The sequence below is a fragment of the Podarcis liolepis genome, assembly GCF_965112155.1.
Source record: "Podarcis liolepis genome assembly, chromosome: 7".
In the NCBI taxonomy this organism is placed as follows: domain Eukaryota; kingdom Metazoa; phylum Chordata; class Lepidosauria; order Squamata; family Lacertidae; genus Podarcis; species Podarcis liolepis.
Window position 1 is genome coordinate 5,295,472 of NC_139561.1, and position 17,486 is coordinate 5,312,957.

The 17,486-nt window shown below is 47.0% G+C and overlaps 1 protein-coding gene across 11 annotated transcripts in view; it reads left to right on the top strand.

Moving 5' to 3' along the window:
* Positions 1–17,486, top strand: part of KANSL3 (KAT8 regulatory NSL complex subunit 3) — a 32,501-nt gene that overhangs the window by 1,344 nt on the left and 13,671 nt on the right. For 4 of the 11 annotated variants that reach the window (XM_083514160.1, XM_083514167.1, XM_083514162.1 and 1 more), the window contains 14 exons: positions 429–713; positions 1,593–1,763; positions 2,720–2,810; positions 3,068–3,253; positions 4,885–5,016; positions 5,657–5,773; positions 6,897–6,998; positions 7,146–7,217; positions 9,477–9,551; positions 9,802–9,959; positions 11,582–11,645; positions 12,823–13,026; positions 13,743–13,908; positions 16,192–16,269. In XM_083514160.1, the coding sequence (XP_083370286.1) occupies positions 496–713; positions 1,593–1,763; positions 2,720–2,810; positions 3,068–3,253; positions 4,885–5,016; positions 5,657–5,773; positions 6,897–6,998; positions 7,146–7,217; positions 9,477–9,551; positions 9,802–9,959; positions 11,582–11,645; positions 12,823–13,026; positions 13,743–13,908; positions 16,192–16,269 (1,834 nt within the window). In that variant the 5' untranslated portion in view covers positions 429–495. The remainder of the gene's footprint in view (positions 1–428; positions 714–1,592; positions 1,764–2,719; positions 2,811–3,067; positions 3,254–4,884; positions 5,017–5,656; positions 5,774–6,896; positions 6,999–7,145; positions 7,218–9,476; positions 9,552–9,801; positions 9,960–11,581; positions 11,646–12,822; positions 13,027–13,742; positions 13,909–16,191; positions 16,270–17,486) is intronic. The other 7 variants (XM_083514158.1, XM_083514163.1, XM_083514161.1 and 4 more) reach the window with 3 other exon arrangements.

Here is a 17,486-nt window from a genome sequence, read left to right on the forward strand (position 1 = left end):
GTTAGGCTGGAAGCAAATTACTGGTCCCATATCATCCATTGAACTTCGAGAATAATCAGAGATTTTAACCTGGGTCATACTTTAACCCTGTGGTTCTTAACCTGGTCTGGGCACAGGCCCCTTGGAGAATCTGGTGAAAGCCATGGACTCCTTCCCTAGAAATATTCACATAAACAGATACACACAAAACTCTGCATGTGGTTGGTTTTTTTTTAATTGCATCAGTTTTATGATGTATTGTTTTGTGTTGATTTTTGTGCCTGATTCATAGGTCATGGAGAAAATGACTCGATTGGAGTAAGTGAGCAAAATGGGGGCATTGCCTCTGTATGTACATTGTTGTTTCCATTTGATGGCTGAACATGTGCTTAACACGGGTAAGAAGCAGATTATTTCACACTGTTTACTCTTTCTTTATCCTTCTCTAGCAGCAAGAATGTGGAGCCGTAAGAGTTTATTGTGCCAGTGCTAGTGGCAGAGACATACGACCTAGACATGTCTTACCGAGGCACTGAGCGAGACTTCCAAACCTCGGCCCGGAGGATGGGGACCTCTCTGCTTTTTCAGCTGTCGGTCCATGAGAGAGAACTAGACCTGGTCTTCCTGGACCACAGCTATGCCAAGCCATGGAGCGCCCACCCCGATGCCAGCAATGCCCGTCCCACTCGCCTGCTGTTCGTCACTCCTAAGAGACACCAAGATAGCAACGCCATGTGAGTTTCACTTGTTTTACTCAAGAGAGTTACATTAGGGATATTTTATGTGTAGGTATCTGTAATTGCATTATTGGCTCCCCTTCTGCGGATTTGCATGTGCTTCTTTCAAACTAAGCTGAAAGGTTGAGCAGTGGCACCAACATTATGCTGGACCAGGAGATGGGAACTTCCTGCAGGAACTCAGGAACTTCCTGCAGCCAATCAGAAGCCATGATTTGGTTTTCGAATGTTTTGGAAGTCGAACGGACTTCCGGAACAGATTCAGTTTGACTTCCAAGGTACAACTGTAGTAGAATGCCGGCTTTTGCCTGCTGAAGGGCCCAGTCACAGGGCTGGCCCATCCATGAGGTAGACTGAAGCAGCTGCCTTAGGTAGCAGAATCCAAGGGGCTCCTCCATGGGCAGACCTGCCTTGCCACTGAAGAAGTGAGGAGAAGCAGCTGCGGCAGCTTCTGAGTTCTAGTGAGATTTCGCTGGAAGCCACAGCTGCATAACATTGCTAAGCAAGGCTTTGGTAGAGATGGTAAAGGGGGTGCATAGCATGCACAGGACAGCACCTAACTATTTTGCCTCAGGTGAAATGAGAAGGGCCACCCCTGGCAAGAAATAACCCCCTCAGGCATCATCTCCAGGGAGTACTGGGGAAGACTCCCCATCTGAAATCCTGGAGGTCCACTGTCAACCAATGTAGACAAAGCTGAGCTAGCCAGGACTTATTGTTCTGATGCAGCTTCCCATTTACCCCAGCTTACCCATTTATCCAGAGCTCCCTTTTTGCTCAATGTGGTCCTTTGTATTGCAGGTACGTATAGCTTTTATGGGGTGGGAAACGGAGGCTGATTGCTCTGTTTCATGACATGTCCTTGTCTGCTTTCAGTGAGGCAGATGTTCCCATCGATGTGGAAACAGTGACGCCCACACCTGTCCCACTCTACGACAACCAGAAAGCCCGCACTGTGATGAATGAGTGTGAGCGCCATGTGATATTTGCCCGCACAGACACTGATACGCCACCTCCACCTGATGACTGGGAGGAGCATATGAACAGGTAATAAATTGGGGAGTGGACAGAAGATTGTTTTATGCACTGGTGGTGCCTGTCCTTTGGTGGTGCCATTTCCTTTTTTTTTTTTTTTTTTTTTGAGCCTGGAGATAATTTGGGACCAGGCAGTGTTCAGGGTTCTGCAAGTTGGCTTTAATTCCAAAATCCTTGGGTAGTGAATGCAGATCATTGTTGCAAGGTGTGTGTAGACATTTTGGGTTAGCAGTGGGCCTTGGGAGAGTGCATGTGTGTTTGTCAAACGTTTTTGTGGTTAACTTGCAACTGCTTCATACAGGATGATTTCCTGCCTGGATATCACATCAATGAATGAAAACTGTGACTTATTTAGATAGTGGTTCAGTCCTGGCTTATTCTTGCCAACTGTAGTTATAGACATGCCACAGGAAACTCTGGTTAGTTTAAGAACACAGGCTTCTGATCTCCATTTTTGGCAGGTAAAAGAGCAGAGGATGCAGGGGAGTGGGTGAGTCCAGGGCTCACAATTGCCCATTCTTGTAGCATCAAACCATGGTTTCCTCTTCCATCTGATCTAGGCCACAATCAGTACTCTTTGGGTGCCTCCAGCTGCAGTTTTGTTTAACAGGAGCAGGGGTGAGGAACTTCAGGCTTTGGGGGCTGAAGGTGGCCCTCCAAGCCTCTCTAGCTGGCCCTTGGGACTCCCCCAGGCCACACCCTCACTGCCCTACTGCATAACCTCCTTGTTGGCTTTTGCCAGGCTGAAATGTCTTTTTGAACTCTCATAATGCGTTTTGACTGCCTGGATTGAGAATAGAAAGGTGTGTTCAAATGTATCTAGAAACTTTCCTTTTCTACAAAAGTCACATTTATGTGAACTGCTCCACCTACTTTTGGTTGTGGTGCCGCCCATGATTTGCATGTGAGAATTCTGCCCTTGGGCTGACCGGGAAGGTGAAGTGCTAACTTGATTTTTTCCTTTGCAGATCTGGCTGGACAATAGCCCAGAATAAGCTGTTCAATAAAATCCTCAAAGCTTTACAGTCTGACAGGCTGGCCCGGTTAGCCAATGAAGGGGTAAGAATAGCATTGCTCTTGCTCCCCCCTCTTCTGAGCTTCTAATCCTTCTGACAGGTTGCCCGTTTTTATTAAATGTGTGGTGCCCTTTGTATCTCTGTGTTTTGTCCCATGAAGTCGGGAAGGTCTCATCTCTACTTTGACATCTGAGACATAGGCATTGTAACTCCAGGCTTTGTCACTGCTGCTTTGTTCTGCGGTCAGCACACTTTGTTATGCAACCTCCCTTTGGGTCCTTCTCCTCTGTTTTCCAACAGGCTTGCAACGAACCGGTGCTCAGGAGGATAGCAGTGGACAAATGTGCCCGGCGTGTACGTCAGGCTTTGGCAAGCATCAGCTGGGATACCAAGCTGATCCAGTGGCTTCACTCGACGCTGGTGGAAACCCTTAGTTTGCCTATGCTGGCTGCTTACCTAGATGCCCTGCAGACTCTTAAAGGAAAGGTGAGTGAACATGATGTGTTGGGGAGGGGGTTCCCCCCCCCCAACACTTTTTAATCCTTCTTTCCGTGTTTCTTCTTTAGGCAAAGCATTCTACTTAAAAGAAGGTGCCACCTCTTTTCCTTATAAACCAGCGGTTCCCATACTCCCCCTCCCAACCACTTGAAATTTTCTGAAGGTCATAGTGGGCCACTTTATCCTTTTTCTGCTTGTTGGGACTATTGTAATGTGCTGTGCTAGGTGTTGCCTGGTTTTGAAACACTGCTTTTATTGCTTTTATTTCTTACATATTGTATTTTATTGTACAGTACGACTGCATTGTGTATGCAATTAATCTGCATAATTTCAGCCTTGTGTGGTTGAAAGGCAGTAGGTTGAAATCCCACAAATTAATTGCACAGAAAACCTGGCACAAAAAGAAGCCTTGCTTACTGGACTCTAGGATGCTTTCATAAGATGTCTTGGGACTGTCCGAGTTCCCACTTAAGCATTCCAGAGCCTGGTAAGCAAAGTAGAGAGCTTGGAAGGCAAGCATGGTTCCATGGGGGAAGTTCCAAGAGTGTGGTTTGAGTATGCACATTTTTGCATGTACATCTCATCTGTGAAACGTAACCCCCATGCAAGTCATGATCATACTATACCACAAATTGAATTCCATATAATTCTATTTATAAATCAATGCTGACCTTTCAGGTTAATGCTACTTAAGTCCTAGGAAAAGAGCAAACACAAATCTCTCCTTTAAGATACTGTAGGTTTGAATTTCTGTGTGTGTTTGTTTGGGAGTAATACTCATGTATAAGCTAAAAAGGTAAAGGGACCTCTGACCATTAGGTCCAGTCGTGACCAACTCTGGGGTTGCAGCGCTCATCTCGCTTTACTGGCCGAGGGAGCCGGCATACAGCTTCCGAGTCATGTGGCCAGCATGACTAAGCCGCTTCTGGCGAACCAGAGCAGCGCACAGAAATGCCGTTTACCTTCCCGCCGGAGCGGTACCTATTTATCTACTTGCACTTGGACATGCTTTTGAACTGGCTAGGTTGGCAGGAGCAGGGACCGAGTAACAGGAGCTCACCCCGTTGTGGGGATTCGAACCGCCGACCTTCTGATCGGCAAGTCCTAGGCTCTGTGGTTTAATCCACAGCGCCACCCGCGTCCAGATGTATAAGCTACTCATGTATAAATCTCTCAGCTGTTATCCCTTATAAGGGAAGTGGAAGCTAGAGAGCCTTTTTGCTTCAGGAGGTCTCTAGTCATCGTCATCCCCTGTCCCTATTTGGCAGCCCTTAACCATTGATGTACAGTGGTGCCTCGGGTTAAGAACTTAATTCGTTCTGGAGGTCTGTTCTTAACCTGAAACTGTTCTTAACCTGAAGCACCACTTTAGCTAATGGGGCCTCCTGCTGCCGCTGCGCCGCCGCTGCACAATTTCTGTTCTCATCCTGAAGCAAAGTTCTTAACCTGAGGTAATATTTCTGGGTTAGCGGAGTCTGTAACCTGAAGCATATGTAACCCGAGGTACCACTGTACTAATAATAGTGAACCAGCTATAGAGTCCCAATGTCTTCCTGTCACTATGCAGAGTGAATGTCTGTGTTCTGGAGTTCCATCACATGCTTATCAATGTGTTTCAGATTCCCATCCTCATCGATCGGATGCTGTTGTCCTCGACTGCAAAGACAGGAGCGGCAGGAGCTGAGGCCCTCTCCCTCTTGCTGAAGCGACCATGGGATCCAGCCATAGGTGTCCTTTCACATAACAAACCAGTAAGTGTATTGTGGGCCATCAGGAAAAGGAGGGGGTCCTGGGTTTTAGTTCTGTGCTGCTGCTGTTTTTCATTTTTATTTTAAGAGCAGGTTCACATGCGAACCTGCCAGCTTCTGGAAAGGAGCTATCAGCCACTTTGTTCCTCCCTGGTCCTTATTCTTGGCTATAGCTTGTGGTTAGCGAGGAGAGAGCTTTAGCCACAATACAAAGTTCAGACAACACATTAAGCCAAACCTTGGCTTAGATAATGAGATGAGCTGAGAGGGCACTCTGTTGCAGTGGGCTTTTGCCAGGAGGAGGAAGAAAGCAGACACGTGGAAATGGAGGTGGCTGAGATCTAGCAGATAACAAAGATAAAAATTGAGGTTTAAAAAGGCCATTGCTTGTTCCCCTCTGAATCAGTCAGTTGGGGGAGGGCAGCAGATATATTTAGCTGCTAAATTGGGAAAAGGCTGGTGGTTTTAAAATCCCAAAGGCAGTACAGAATGTCTTCCCTTGACTGAAGACAGCTTTGGTTGTCAAGACTTAAACTGTATCTCAGCAGAGCAACCATGTTTGGAGACGTGGTTGTTGAAGGGGCTGGAGCCTCTTTGAGAAGCAGCTTTTTTTTAACCTCTTGGATTTGTTTGTTTTCCCAAGAGCAAGTTGCCTGGTTCTCCCCTCATCCTGTTGGCATCTTCTGGACCCTCCAATTCCATGTTTCCCGCTTCTCGGCGGCATCGATTCTGGCAGTCACAACTCTCTTGCTTGGGAAAGGTTTGTGTCTCTTCACCACCCTGTTCTCATTCTCCTACAGCAAGCTATGTCCCCTCCCTCCCCGCCTTCAGTGCAGTTGCAGGGACCACACAGACTCCTGTAGACTCGCATTCCCTTCTTGGATTGGATTTAGATGGAAAACAAGTGTAGAATAACCATTTGCGGGAGAGGGAGATCAGGCACACATGAAAGTGGAAGTACCGGGAAATACCCTGGGCAGGTAACAGGTGAATGGGGGACACTTCTGGGCTTCATGTCAACAGTGTGATGCAGCAGCAAAAAATGCTAATGCAATTCTAGGCTGCGTCAACAGAAGTATAGTATTCAGAACAAGGGAAGTAATAGTACCACTCTAGTCTGCCTTAGTAAGACCCTGCCTTGAATACTATGCCCAGTTCTGGGCACCACAGTCTGAGAAGGATATTGTAAAGCTGGAATGTGCAGAAGGTGGTGGCCAAGATGATAAAGAGCCTGGAAACCAAGCCTGATGAGAAGCAGTTGAGGGGGTTGGCATGTTTAGCCTGCAAAAGAGGAGACTGAGAGGAGATAGTCATCTTCAAATATCTCAAGGGCTGCCACTGTCACATGGAAGATGGAGCAAGCTTGTTTTCTGCTGCTCCAGAGGGTAGCATCCAAAGCAATGGCTTCAAATAATAAGAAAGAAAATTCTGACTTAACATTGGGAATAACTTTCTGATGGTAAGAACTCTTTTGACAGTGGACTGGGTTTCCTAAGAAGGTGGTGGAGGTTTTTAAACAGAGGTTGGCTGGCCAATCTGTCATGGATACTTTAGCTGTGGTTCCTGCATTGCAGGGGGTTGAACTCGATTACTTTTAGAGTCTCTTCCAATCCCACAGTTCTGTAAGGTATTTATAATCCCACATCAGGCAAGAAATGTCTGGTATGGTTGGGGGGATTCAGCCCAACACCATATAAAAAGCTAGAACCATATTGAGGTGGAGTAAGACACTCCAGATATTTACAAACTCAACAGTTTGCAGAGTCCCAGATCTTTGTGTTTTTCCCCTCCAATAAAATTCACAGATGTAACTTTTGGTTGCAATATAACTTGGACTGTGATGGAATTGCTGTTTAATCTGCTTGTCTTTGCTTGTCTTGCAGGTGATCCCTGTTGCTACCCATTTAATGAATAACGGCAGTGGTGTTGGAGTGTTGCAATGCCTGGAGCACATGATCGGTGCTGTGAGAGGCAAAGTTATGGAGGTGGGTACAGGAGTAGCTAAATCCAAGTAGTAGTGTTGGACTTCCCTCGAGCTTCTATAAATCCAAAACTTTTCACTTGGGTATGTGTGGCTTCCAGTTTGGAAATTACTTAACTTTTGAATTTCCCGTCTTCCCTTTCTTTTCCAGATCCACAACCATTTCTCTCACAAACCAGTAATCCTCATTGGCTGGAACACAGGAGCTCTGGTGGCCTGTCATGTATGTCGCTCTCTTGTCTTTACCTCCAGTATTACTGTACTAGTTTACTGCAGGAAATCGCATCAGTGTGGTACGTGCAGAATAAAATACAAAGCATAGGACCTGAAAGTATTCTGCTCCCCAACTTTCCCCAATCTGATATCCTCCAGCTGCTTAGGAGAACAGCACACATCAGCCCCAGGCAGCACAGCTTGGTTTTCCTAGCGGGGCCTGATGAGAATCCTCGTAGGATCAGAACTGTAGAGTTGGAAGGGTATTGATTGTCAGGAGATTGTCCTACATTCGAGTAAGACCCTGGCAGAGACACAAGCCCGACTGGCATGTTCTCTCCCTCCTGGTTGTTCGTTCGGGAGCTTCAAAAGCTTTCTTCAGCCCAAACATCACAGCAACCGATGCCAACAGACACCAGCATGCTTAGGGATCCGCAGAGTGTTCGCAGTTTGCGTAACACACCTCAGCAACTCAGCATTTTGGCTAATTACTTTATTTACATATAAACACACATGGAGCTGACACAAAACCCCACATATATTAAGTAAAATAGAAACATCACCACCTGACCCCAACCCCGCTCATCTTCCCCCCCCCTTTCCCCCTATTCTTCCTAATGTCTCAACAAATGAAACTGATTTGTAAAAAAAAAAAAAAGTTACATGGGGGAAAAATAAGAGAGAGAGAGACATTGCACATACCCTTGTAAATTAAAAAAATCTTTAATAAAAATACATTAAAAAAATAAACACACATGGAGCACTGCAACATGGCTCCCTCTCTCTAGCATCAGACAGCAAAGAGGGGGAAAAAGGACAAGAGTCCCACTTCACGGAACACAGTAACACAAACATCCTGTCTCCATCACTTCCCACTTTGTGGAGTCAAAACATACACCGTCATGTGATAGACAAAAATCCCATGACTGCAATCACAGAGCAGGGATTCTAACATCAGTGTCAAGCTCACTGGTCAGTAATTACCTGTGTCTCCTTCCCCTTCCCCTTTTTGAAGATGGGGACAATAATTACCTGCTTCCAGTCTGGAAGGACGTCACCTGTTCTCCATGAATTCTCAAAGATCATAGACAAAGGCTCTTGAGATTACACAAGCTCCTTTAGCACCCTTGGATGCAGCTCAAAACATCTGGAGAGCATCAGATTTGGGAAAGCTGTGTTAGTCTAAGCAAGCTCCTCTAACGATGCAAGCTGCACTTCCAGGGTTTCTTGGAAGAGGAACTAACTGTTAAACCACTCTGAGAATTGCAGCTCTGTGAGGAGAGTAGGGGTCTCCTAACAACTCTCAGCATCCTTAACAAACCACCGTTCACAGGGTTCTTTGGGGGCATGACAGTGCTTTAAATGAATAGTGAAGATACAGTGGTGCCCCGCAAGAAGAATGCCTCGCAAGATGAAAAACTCGCTAGACGAAAGAGTTTTCCGTTTTGGAGGTGCTTCGCAAAACGAATCTCCTATGGGCTTGCTTCGCAAGACGACAATGTCTTGCGAGTTCCTGTGGGTTTTTCCCCCCTCCCCCCCTTTTTCTAAGCCGCTTATCAGCTGATCTGATCAGCCGATAAGACGCTAAAAGCCGCTAATAGCGCTAATCCGCTAATCTGTCAATGGGCTTGCTTCGCAAGACGAAAAAACCGCTAGACGAAGAGAATCACAGAACGGATTATTTTCGTCTTGCAAGGCACCACTGTATAGGGGCCTTAAAGATTCTAAGTGTACTGTACTGACTCTGCATTTTGGAAAGAGTGAGCACATGCATTAGGAAGGAAAAGTCTGGTTTTACTCTTTGTTGTACTTGAAAAGCAAATACAACTGTAACAGATTAGCCACAGAATCATCTTTCCTGACTATTGGACATGGATTGCCAGTTGAGCTACATAGTCCTAGAGTAATAGAATTGTAGACTTGGTTTGGACCCCGAGGGTCATCTAGTTCAACCCCCTGTAATGCAGGAATCTCAACTAGTTCATACATGGCAGGTGGCCATCCAACCTCTGCTTAAACACTTCCAGGGAAGGAGAGTCCACCGACTTCCGAGGGAGGCTCTTCCACTGTTGAACAGCTCTTGCCCTCAGAAAGTTCTTGAAACCATTGGTTTGGGTAATACCCTCCAGAGCAGGAGAAAACAAGCTCATGTGGCAACCCTTGAGATATTTGAAGATGGCTATCATATCTCCTCTCAGTTTTTTATTTACCAGGCTAAACATATCCCATAGTAGTTATAGAAATGTGACCCCTTTGTTTCCATGTCTAGGTTTCAGTGATGGAGGATGTCAGTGCTGTTGTGTGTCTCGGGTTCCCTCTCTTAACTGTGGATGGGCCCAGAGGGGTAAGCATGAAATTGCTAAATTTGAAATTGTCAGCTAATAAACTGGTTTTACAGCATGGCGTGAGGAGTGGATTGCTTTTTGGCTCCGTTACCAACAGCATACCAGGAATGCTTTGCATGTTGGTTCTCTGCTTTAAAAATATGTAGCAGATATGAAGGCTGCTCTTGCATTCTGTCCAGCAGCAGCAGCAGCAAAGTGTACCCTCCTTATCACTTCTAAAACTAAGAGATGTGTTGTTTTGCGCAACAGGATGTTGATGACCCACTTCTGGACATGAAGACTCCGGTTCTTTTTGTGATTGGTCAGAACTCCCTTCAGTGCAATAGTGAAGCCATGGAAGATTTCCGGGAGAAGCTTCGAGCTGAGAACAGCCTAGTCGTGGTTGGAGGAGCTGATGATAACCTGAGGTGTGTTCAGCCAGGGTGGGTTTATTGTTAGATCCAGGCCATGAGGTTCTTTGTTAAAAAAAGAACCTTGGTAGGGATACTGTATGTTGACCTGCAAAGTTAAAACTGCTTCCTGCTTAGAGGTTTTAAACCACTTTGAAGTTTGTTTTTTTTACAATCAAGCAGTGTATAAATTTTGTTAAATAAATAAATAATGAATAACACCTCTGGAACTTGCTCCCCCCTCCAAGGAGTCAGTGACGGCCACCTACCTGGATGGCCTTCAAAGTGGATTAGACAAATTAATGGAGGAGTGGGCTGTTGGTTGCTACTAGCTACGATGGCTATGTTCTGCCTCCATAGTTGGAGGCAGCAATGCTTCTGAATACCCGTTCCTGGAAACCCAAAATGGGGAGAATGCGCTTGTGCTCCAGTGCTGCTTGCGGGTTTCCCTCGGGGATCTGGGTGGCCCCTGTGAGAACAGGAGGCTGGACTAGGTGGGCCAGTGCTCTGATCCACCAGGTTCCTAATGTTCTTAGAGTGGGTCTGGGGAAACTTTTTCAGCCCGTGGACCACACACTTTTCTGGGCAATCTTTGGGGGCTGTATGCCAGTTGGTGGACAGAGCCAGAGGCAAAAATGGGTAGAGCAAGGAATCTAAATCTTACCTTTGCACAGTAGCCTATATGCACGTACTCCTCGCTATCCTTCATCTAGGCCAGCAGAAGGCATTATCAGAGTCCAGAGGTGCAAACTCTCAAGAAAGGTGCAAAGTAGGACCAGCAAGGGCTGTGGGCTGGGGAAAGAGTGTGGTGAAAAGCTTTGAGTGCCCCATTTCCCCTTCCGCAAAGCCGGAGGTTTCTCCATCCCTGCTGCAGAGAAACTCAAACAAATCTTGATTCAGGAGTGTCTACTTGAATAAAATGCTGGGGGGGGGGAGGTGAGCCCCGTTGCACACAATCAGTCACATGATGTGGTGCATGCACACCATTTGAGTGGCAATGCCCAGCAACATTGGGTAGCCCACCCCCCTCAGATATTCTGTGGGAGGTCAAAGGGATCTCAGCACCTAGGAGTTGGCATGCATGTCTTGATTTAAACTTTGAAACGACACCGACGCACACATGAAGCTACCTCAACACTGAGTCAGACTGATAAGTCCCTCCATCCATCTGCCAGTGTCGTTCACCCAAGCACCCCTTAGCTGGAGATGCCAGAGACTGGACCTGGAACTTTCTGTACAAAAAGCATCTGCCCATAATTCACTGCCATAAGTTAGGAAGCTAAGGTACACAAGAAAATGGGGGCACAGAATGTGAACAGTTTGAACAATGGGACGTGCAGTTCATAGTGGACAGGCTAGCTTAGTCCCCTGGCATTTGCCAGTAGATTTAATCGGCCTTCTTGGTGTTTGTATTTGGTGAAAAGCAAGTGTCGCTTCTAGTCAGTTAAGTCAAGTCAGCCTTGATTCCATAGAAATCCAGAGCAGGTAACTTTGTCCAAAGTTGACAAAAACATCGGCAATACCACATTGACCTTCAGGGGTCATCTGCTACTATCAGCTTTCTGACTGTGAATTGGGAAGGAGAAGGAAATAAAAGGAAGTGTGTGCTTTGACAGGTTTTCTGTTTTTCTTAATAATAGGATTAGCAAAGCCAAAAAGAAATCAGAAGGCCTGACCCAGAGCATGGTGGACAGGTGTATACAGGTAAACAGATCTCCCTACTCAAGTGCATGACATAAATTATGAGGTCCTAATCACTTCTCTGTGCTAAATAATTTTGGCAAAAAGCCAACCCTAACCTGAGGTCATCCAGATGTTTTGGACTACGGCTCCCATCAGCTGCAGCCAGTACTGCCATGTGGTACTGGGACTGATGGGAGCTGTGGTCCAAAACATGGAAGGTAGTTTCAACAGTGGAATGGGCTACCTTGGAAGGTGGTGGACTCCTCCATTTTAAAACAGATTCGATGGCCCTCTGCCAGGGATTCCTGGACTGGATGACCCTTGAGGGTACCTTCCAGCTCGACAATTCTATGATTTTATTCAACTCAGTCCTATTCAGAGTAGACTCATTGGAATTTATTCACCTGTTAGTTCAACCTGTTAGTTCATTAAGTTCAATGGGACTACTCATAGTGGTGTAAGTACGGTGTAAGCCCTCACCTGACGCATCTAGCCACGCTTCCGCATTTCAAGTCCTGCCCAGTCTACTCTTGGGTCTTGATGGGCAGAATCCAAAGGTTCTCAAACCCTTGTCTCTTCGTCCCTTGTCAGTTGCAAGAGAAACACTTGAACCTATCCAAAAGCAATTGTGCTCACTTGAGACAAGAGTCACCACTGCTGGGAGGGAGCCAAGAGGGTCACACGCTGGCAACAAAGCTGTGCCTGGGCAGGAAATGTTTTCAGGCCTCCAGCATAAGACTGACTGTCTCCTGTTTTAGCAGGGTGCAAAAGTGCCATCGCTCAGTCATGTGTGGAAGCCTGCCGAGAGGCTGGTCGCTCCTGCCGTAATTCCCTAATCTTCCATATGGCTTCCTGCTGCATTGCGTTTTCATCGCTGTGCTGCCACACAGTGGAAAGCAAATCTCTACATTGCCCTCTTTGGCAGAGGTCCTTCTGCAGGGACCAGCACATAATCCCTTCTATTGCTCTGAAGGCCCCCTTAGCACATTTCAGCGCATTAAATTTTCTGTTGGCATAAGAATAGTAAAAGTAAGTATAAAGGGAAGGACTGGGAGTTGTGGCCTCGCATATATATACATATATAGAGAGAGAGAGAGTTGGCAAATAATTTGAACTACAATAAGTTTCATTTAGACCATTTGCACGTTTACTTTGTGGATGCTCTTAAGAACCTAACCCCGTCGTCTTGCCTCTGCAGGATGAGATCGCTGACTTCCTAACTGGAGTGCTCACCCGGGCAGACAGCCATTCGGGCTCTGACCCGCGGGACCTAGACGCTGAGAAGAAGAAGAAAACGACACGTGATTTGGCCAGGCGAGATCTGTCCTTTGACATGCCAGAAAGAAGCAGCCGACCAGCCTCCCCTGCAGCCAAGGTCCCGGCTTCACCTTCTGGATCAGAGGTAATGACAGTGATGGGGAAAGCATGTGTGCTTGCAAAGAGTTGCAGTGACAACAGCAGAATGTGCCAAAAAAAGAGAAAGAAAAGGCACAGGGTACAAAACTTGAATCATGGAATTGTAGAGTTGGAAGGGTAATCCGATCCAAGGCAGGAATTACAGCTAAGTGAAAGATAGTGTTGGATGAATGCAAAATTCTGGCACCTGCACACTGCTGCTTTAGATTTTCCCAGGCATTGCCCACACAATTCTCAGGTCCACCTTTGGAACCCTATACCACAGGAGCATGGCCAGCCACATTTGGAAACATAGATTAAATGGGCTCACCTTAGTCTGCTCTTCTTTCTCGCATTTAGCTTTCTAAAAAACAAATTTCCAGCTTTTATAATAAGGGTCACTTAGGTTCTGAGGGCATTTGTCATACTTGTGAGATGTGAGCATGGAACTGAGGGATGCAACGAGCCCTGTATATGAAGGGTGGTGGAGGGGGGCTGATAGTGAGACCCATGGGTAGAGAAGCAAAGATTCAGAATTCTTTGGAGGATTAAAGGAGCCAGTAGCAGGGATGGGACTCAGTCATGAGAGCAGGGAGGTGTTGGGGTCCACTGCTTGCCATGTCATTAGTTTTCCAAGTCCACGATCCTAAGCATTACTAAACATGTTCATTATAGTGCACCCATAATGGTATTTGGGGTGGGGGGGCTTTTTCCCTTGGGCAGGACCTCTCCAGCGTATCCAGCAGCCCCACCTCCAGTCCTAAGGCTAAAATGGCCACTGTGCCATCAGTTCAGAAATCCAGTCAGATTGGGGCTACCCAGTTGCTGAAGAGGTCCGTGCAGCGGACAGAAGCTGCTGCAGCAGCGCTGACCCACAAGCAGGCTCAAGGTAAGTCTGCCTGTTTGTCTTTGTGAGGCAGCTTTCCGCATCCTGGGAATGCTTAGACTGGGGCCTGCGCAACGGGCAACATTCCAGGTTTTGACTCCAAGCAACACCACTTTCAGAAAGGGGTCACTTCCTCCAGAACAGAAACAGCCGCTTTAATGGGCCTTTGGGGTCTTCTGTTTAGTAGCTTTTGTTTCCTTCCTGCTCTCCGGCTGCTGATTGTGGCTTTTGTAGGCTTATAATGTGCCCCTTACATCAGTTGACTGTGTAATGGAGTATCAGAAGCATATGTGATGGTCTTGTATGTTGAGGGATAGAGATATTCAACAGGTGCCTTTCATCCTGCACGGTGATAAGCTTGTGAAGGCTGTGCTTTGTGGCTTGGTCTGTGAGGTGAATGCAGGTGACTCCAAGGGAAGAGAACAGCACCGATGATAGATTGGCGGAGGGCGGAGCAGGAAGTTTTTCTCATCTTCAATCTGGTTTTCTGCGTGCCCAGTGCAGCTCAGCAGACCTGCCAGCTCCCAGTAGCGACCACTCCTCCTCTGTCCTTGAAAATACAGATCCTTTCCCTTGAGCTTTTAATTGCAGATCTCTGCTGCTAGGACTCTTGTCTTTGGCAGCAGATGATTTTCAGCCCAGACTCTGTTTCAGCGCTGCCAAGCTTAACCCTTTCTTTGCTTCATGCCTGCTGTGGAGGGAGGATGAGCTGCCATTCACTCTGTATAGCAAATGGGCAGGATAATGGAGCAATACCATCCTCATTACAGTCATCCCCTAAATTAGAACTGGGCAGGAAACTTGATCAGAGAAGGGTGGAGAGTCACAGCTCAATGAGCTATGCATGCAGAAGGTCCCAGTTCCACCCTCCCTCCAGATAAAGTGGAGCTGTGGTGGGGGCTCTGGGAAAACTTGAGACCCCGGGGAGCTGCTGCCAGTCAGAGTAGACAATATATACTGAGCTAAATAGACTGGTAGCCTGACTTGAGCTAAGGAGCTTCCTGTGTTCTTAGCTGGGCTACCTTGGCTGCCACTTGACCCACAACTGTCCTGTGATGAGATTGTGTTGCACATTGCAGCTCAGCCTTTGCCAACTTGCTGCCCTCCAGATATATTGGACTACAACTCCTGTCAGCTCCAGCAGCCCTTTGCCTGATCTCACTTGGGCTGGTTGGAGCTGTCATCCAAAACTCCTACAACTCCTGGAAAACACCAGGCTGGTGAAAGCCGATGCAGCTGGAAATTGCTGGTGCCAGATTGGCTGAGCAACTTACTTTTCTCATAGTCCCCCTTCTCCTTCTCCGCCTGGCCTCTGTTCTCCTTCTCTAATACATGAAGTCATGGGGGGGGGGAGACATCATTTTTCAAGGGTTGAAACAGATTGCCCTGTTGTTTGATCCCCTATGGCCCTTGTCACTCTGGCCTTTGTGGCTGCCAGCCAACTCAAATTCTAGGTCTCATTGTGAAACCTACACTGAAATGTGTATGAAGGCATCACTCCTTCAGAAAAGCAGCAGTAAGTGCTAAACACCCTCTAAATAAATCTTTATGCTTTGATTGTTCTAAATTACAGATTTAGGCACATCCTAGCAGCAGATCAAAATAAGTGCAGGTGTGGCAGCATGGTCACTCCTTTGCTTTGTTAGAATTCAAACTCTCAAGGTAGCTGTAAATTTACTGCAGCAGCTGGCCAGTGCTAGCAGGCGTTATGCCACATACCTCCATTCAAGAGTGGGTGCTTGGAGTGCTGCTGTGTTGAGCCCCAAACAATGACAATCAGCAGTCACATTTTGCTTCCTAATGTGTTGTGTGTTGTTTGTGCCAAGTGTTTTGCAGTTACAATTAAATATGTCTGAAATGACTTCGTGTGATTTGTATTAGTAAGTGACCCTGCTCAGGCAATAGCTGGAAGTGCAGTCAGTGAGGAAGAGAGAGAACGACTCAGAAACCTGCTTTTGCTGTCTCTGACAGAAGTTGCTGCCCGGTTCTGCTGGTCAGGGTGGAGTGGGTGATCTCAAAGCCCCAGTGACAGGCTATATGCTATAGGATTCTGCACCAAACTGCTGCCCTTCAGATGTTTTTGAACTGTTGACAGTCCCATCAGCCCTGGCTAGCACCGCTTTGAAGGGTTGGGGGAGGCTGGGCTACAGCCATGCCAGTTAGAGATGCTTCTTGAATCTACTTGCCAGCCAGCTGCAGAGTTTCTCTTCTCATGGTGGGTCAGAGGGATGCCCCCCCCCCCCAAACATGAGCTGCAGGACTGTAATTTTCTCTGATTCATTTCAGCTCAGTTTGCTGCCTTTCTGAAACAAAACATGCTGGTGAGGAAATCTCTTCCTCCTGGCACCTCTTCATGCCTCTTTGGTGAGTATCTCCTCACTTTCTGCCTCTGCTGCCTCTCTCTTCTTCCCTCACCCTCCTCCTCTCTCCCTCCTTGTGCTGCTTTGGCAGTCTTTGGGGGCCTCTTCTGCCTTCTCCCACTCCTCCTGTTGCTTTGGCAGGAGCTGAAGTAAAGTAGCTATAGAGGACAGCTTCTCTTCCTACCCACCCACCCCACTTTTTTACATAGCTTTGAAAATTTCATCACTGCTGGAGGCAGTTTTTGCAGTGGGCCTAAACAAAACTATTTTCTGCCTGGACCAGCCCAGCTGTTCCAGCCCTGCTTTTTCCATGGTGCTCCTGGAAGTTGCAAACTGCTACCACAAGAGGGAGATGAACAGTTGGCAGGGGAAGTCTGGGATGTTGCAGTGAGGCTAGCTTTACCACCTGTTCTTCAGGAGGCAGCAGGCTGCCTGCCACCTGGTCTTGGTGGGTTTTGAACTCTAGAAATTAAAGATGGCAAAGTGGGACAGATCTGGTAGACAGATCGTGACCCATCATGGGCTACAATCCGCTAGGAATTTTTCCTTGCCCAAGCTTCATTGTGATGGAAGTGTGGCCTGTTAAATGCATGGCAATGCATTTCTGGTAGGCCTTGTGTTAATAAGGGTGGTTTTTTGAGGTGAGGGTGATTTCTTCTGGGCAGCCTTCCAGGGGCTGGTCGGCAGGGCCAGATGCAAAAGTGGGTGGAGCAATAAATGTAAATTTTACCTTCTCTTTCTTTGATCCATCAAGACAAATGAGGCATTATTACGTACAAAGGCATATTCCAGCCAGGCAAAAACACTTGAGGTGTGAAGCAGGACCAGTTTGGGGCATGGCCTAGGGAGAATTCCAAAGGCCAGGTGGAGAGGTTTGGAGAGCCACATTTGGGACATGGCCTGCCTGAGGTTTACTGCCCCTTCGCTGTCTGGTTGACCTGGAGGAGGCTGCTTGCTCCCCAACCCCAGATGGCTTTGGTGGCTCTGATGTCCTGTCCCTGTAATCTGATGGTATGAACTGAATTCCACAGTGGATTTTCAGTGATGGGGGATGCAGCAGCATCCCTGTCATGGCAGGAGGACCTGATTCCCACCTAGAGCAAGTGCATACAACACTATTAAACAAAAGCAACAGTAATGAAATCGAAACAAATGTCAGAGTAGAATTGTGTGAAAAGTACCATATACACTATGAAAATAACATTAGCTAAGTAGCCAGCT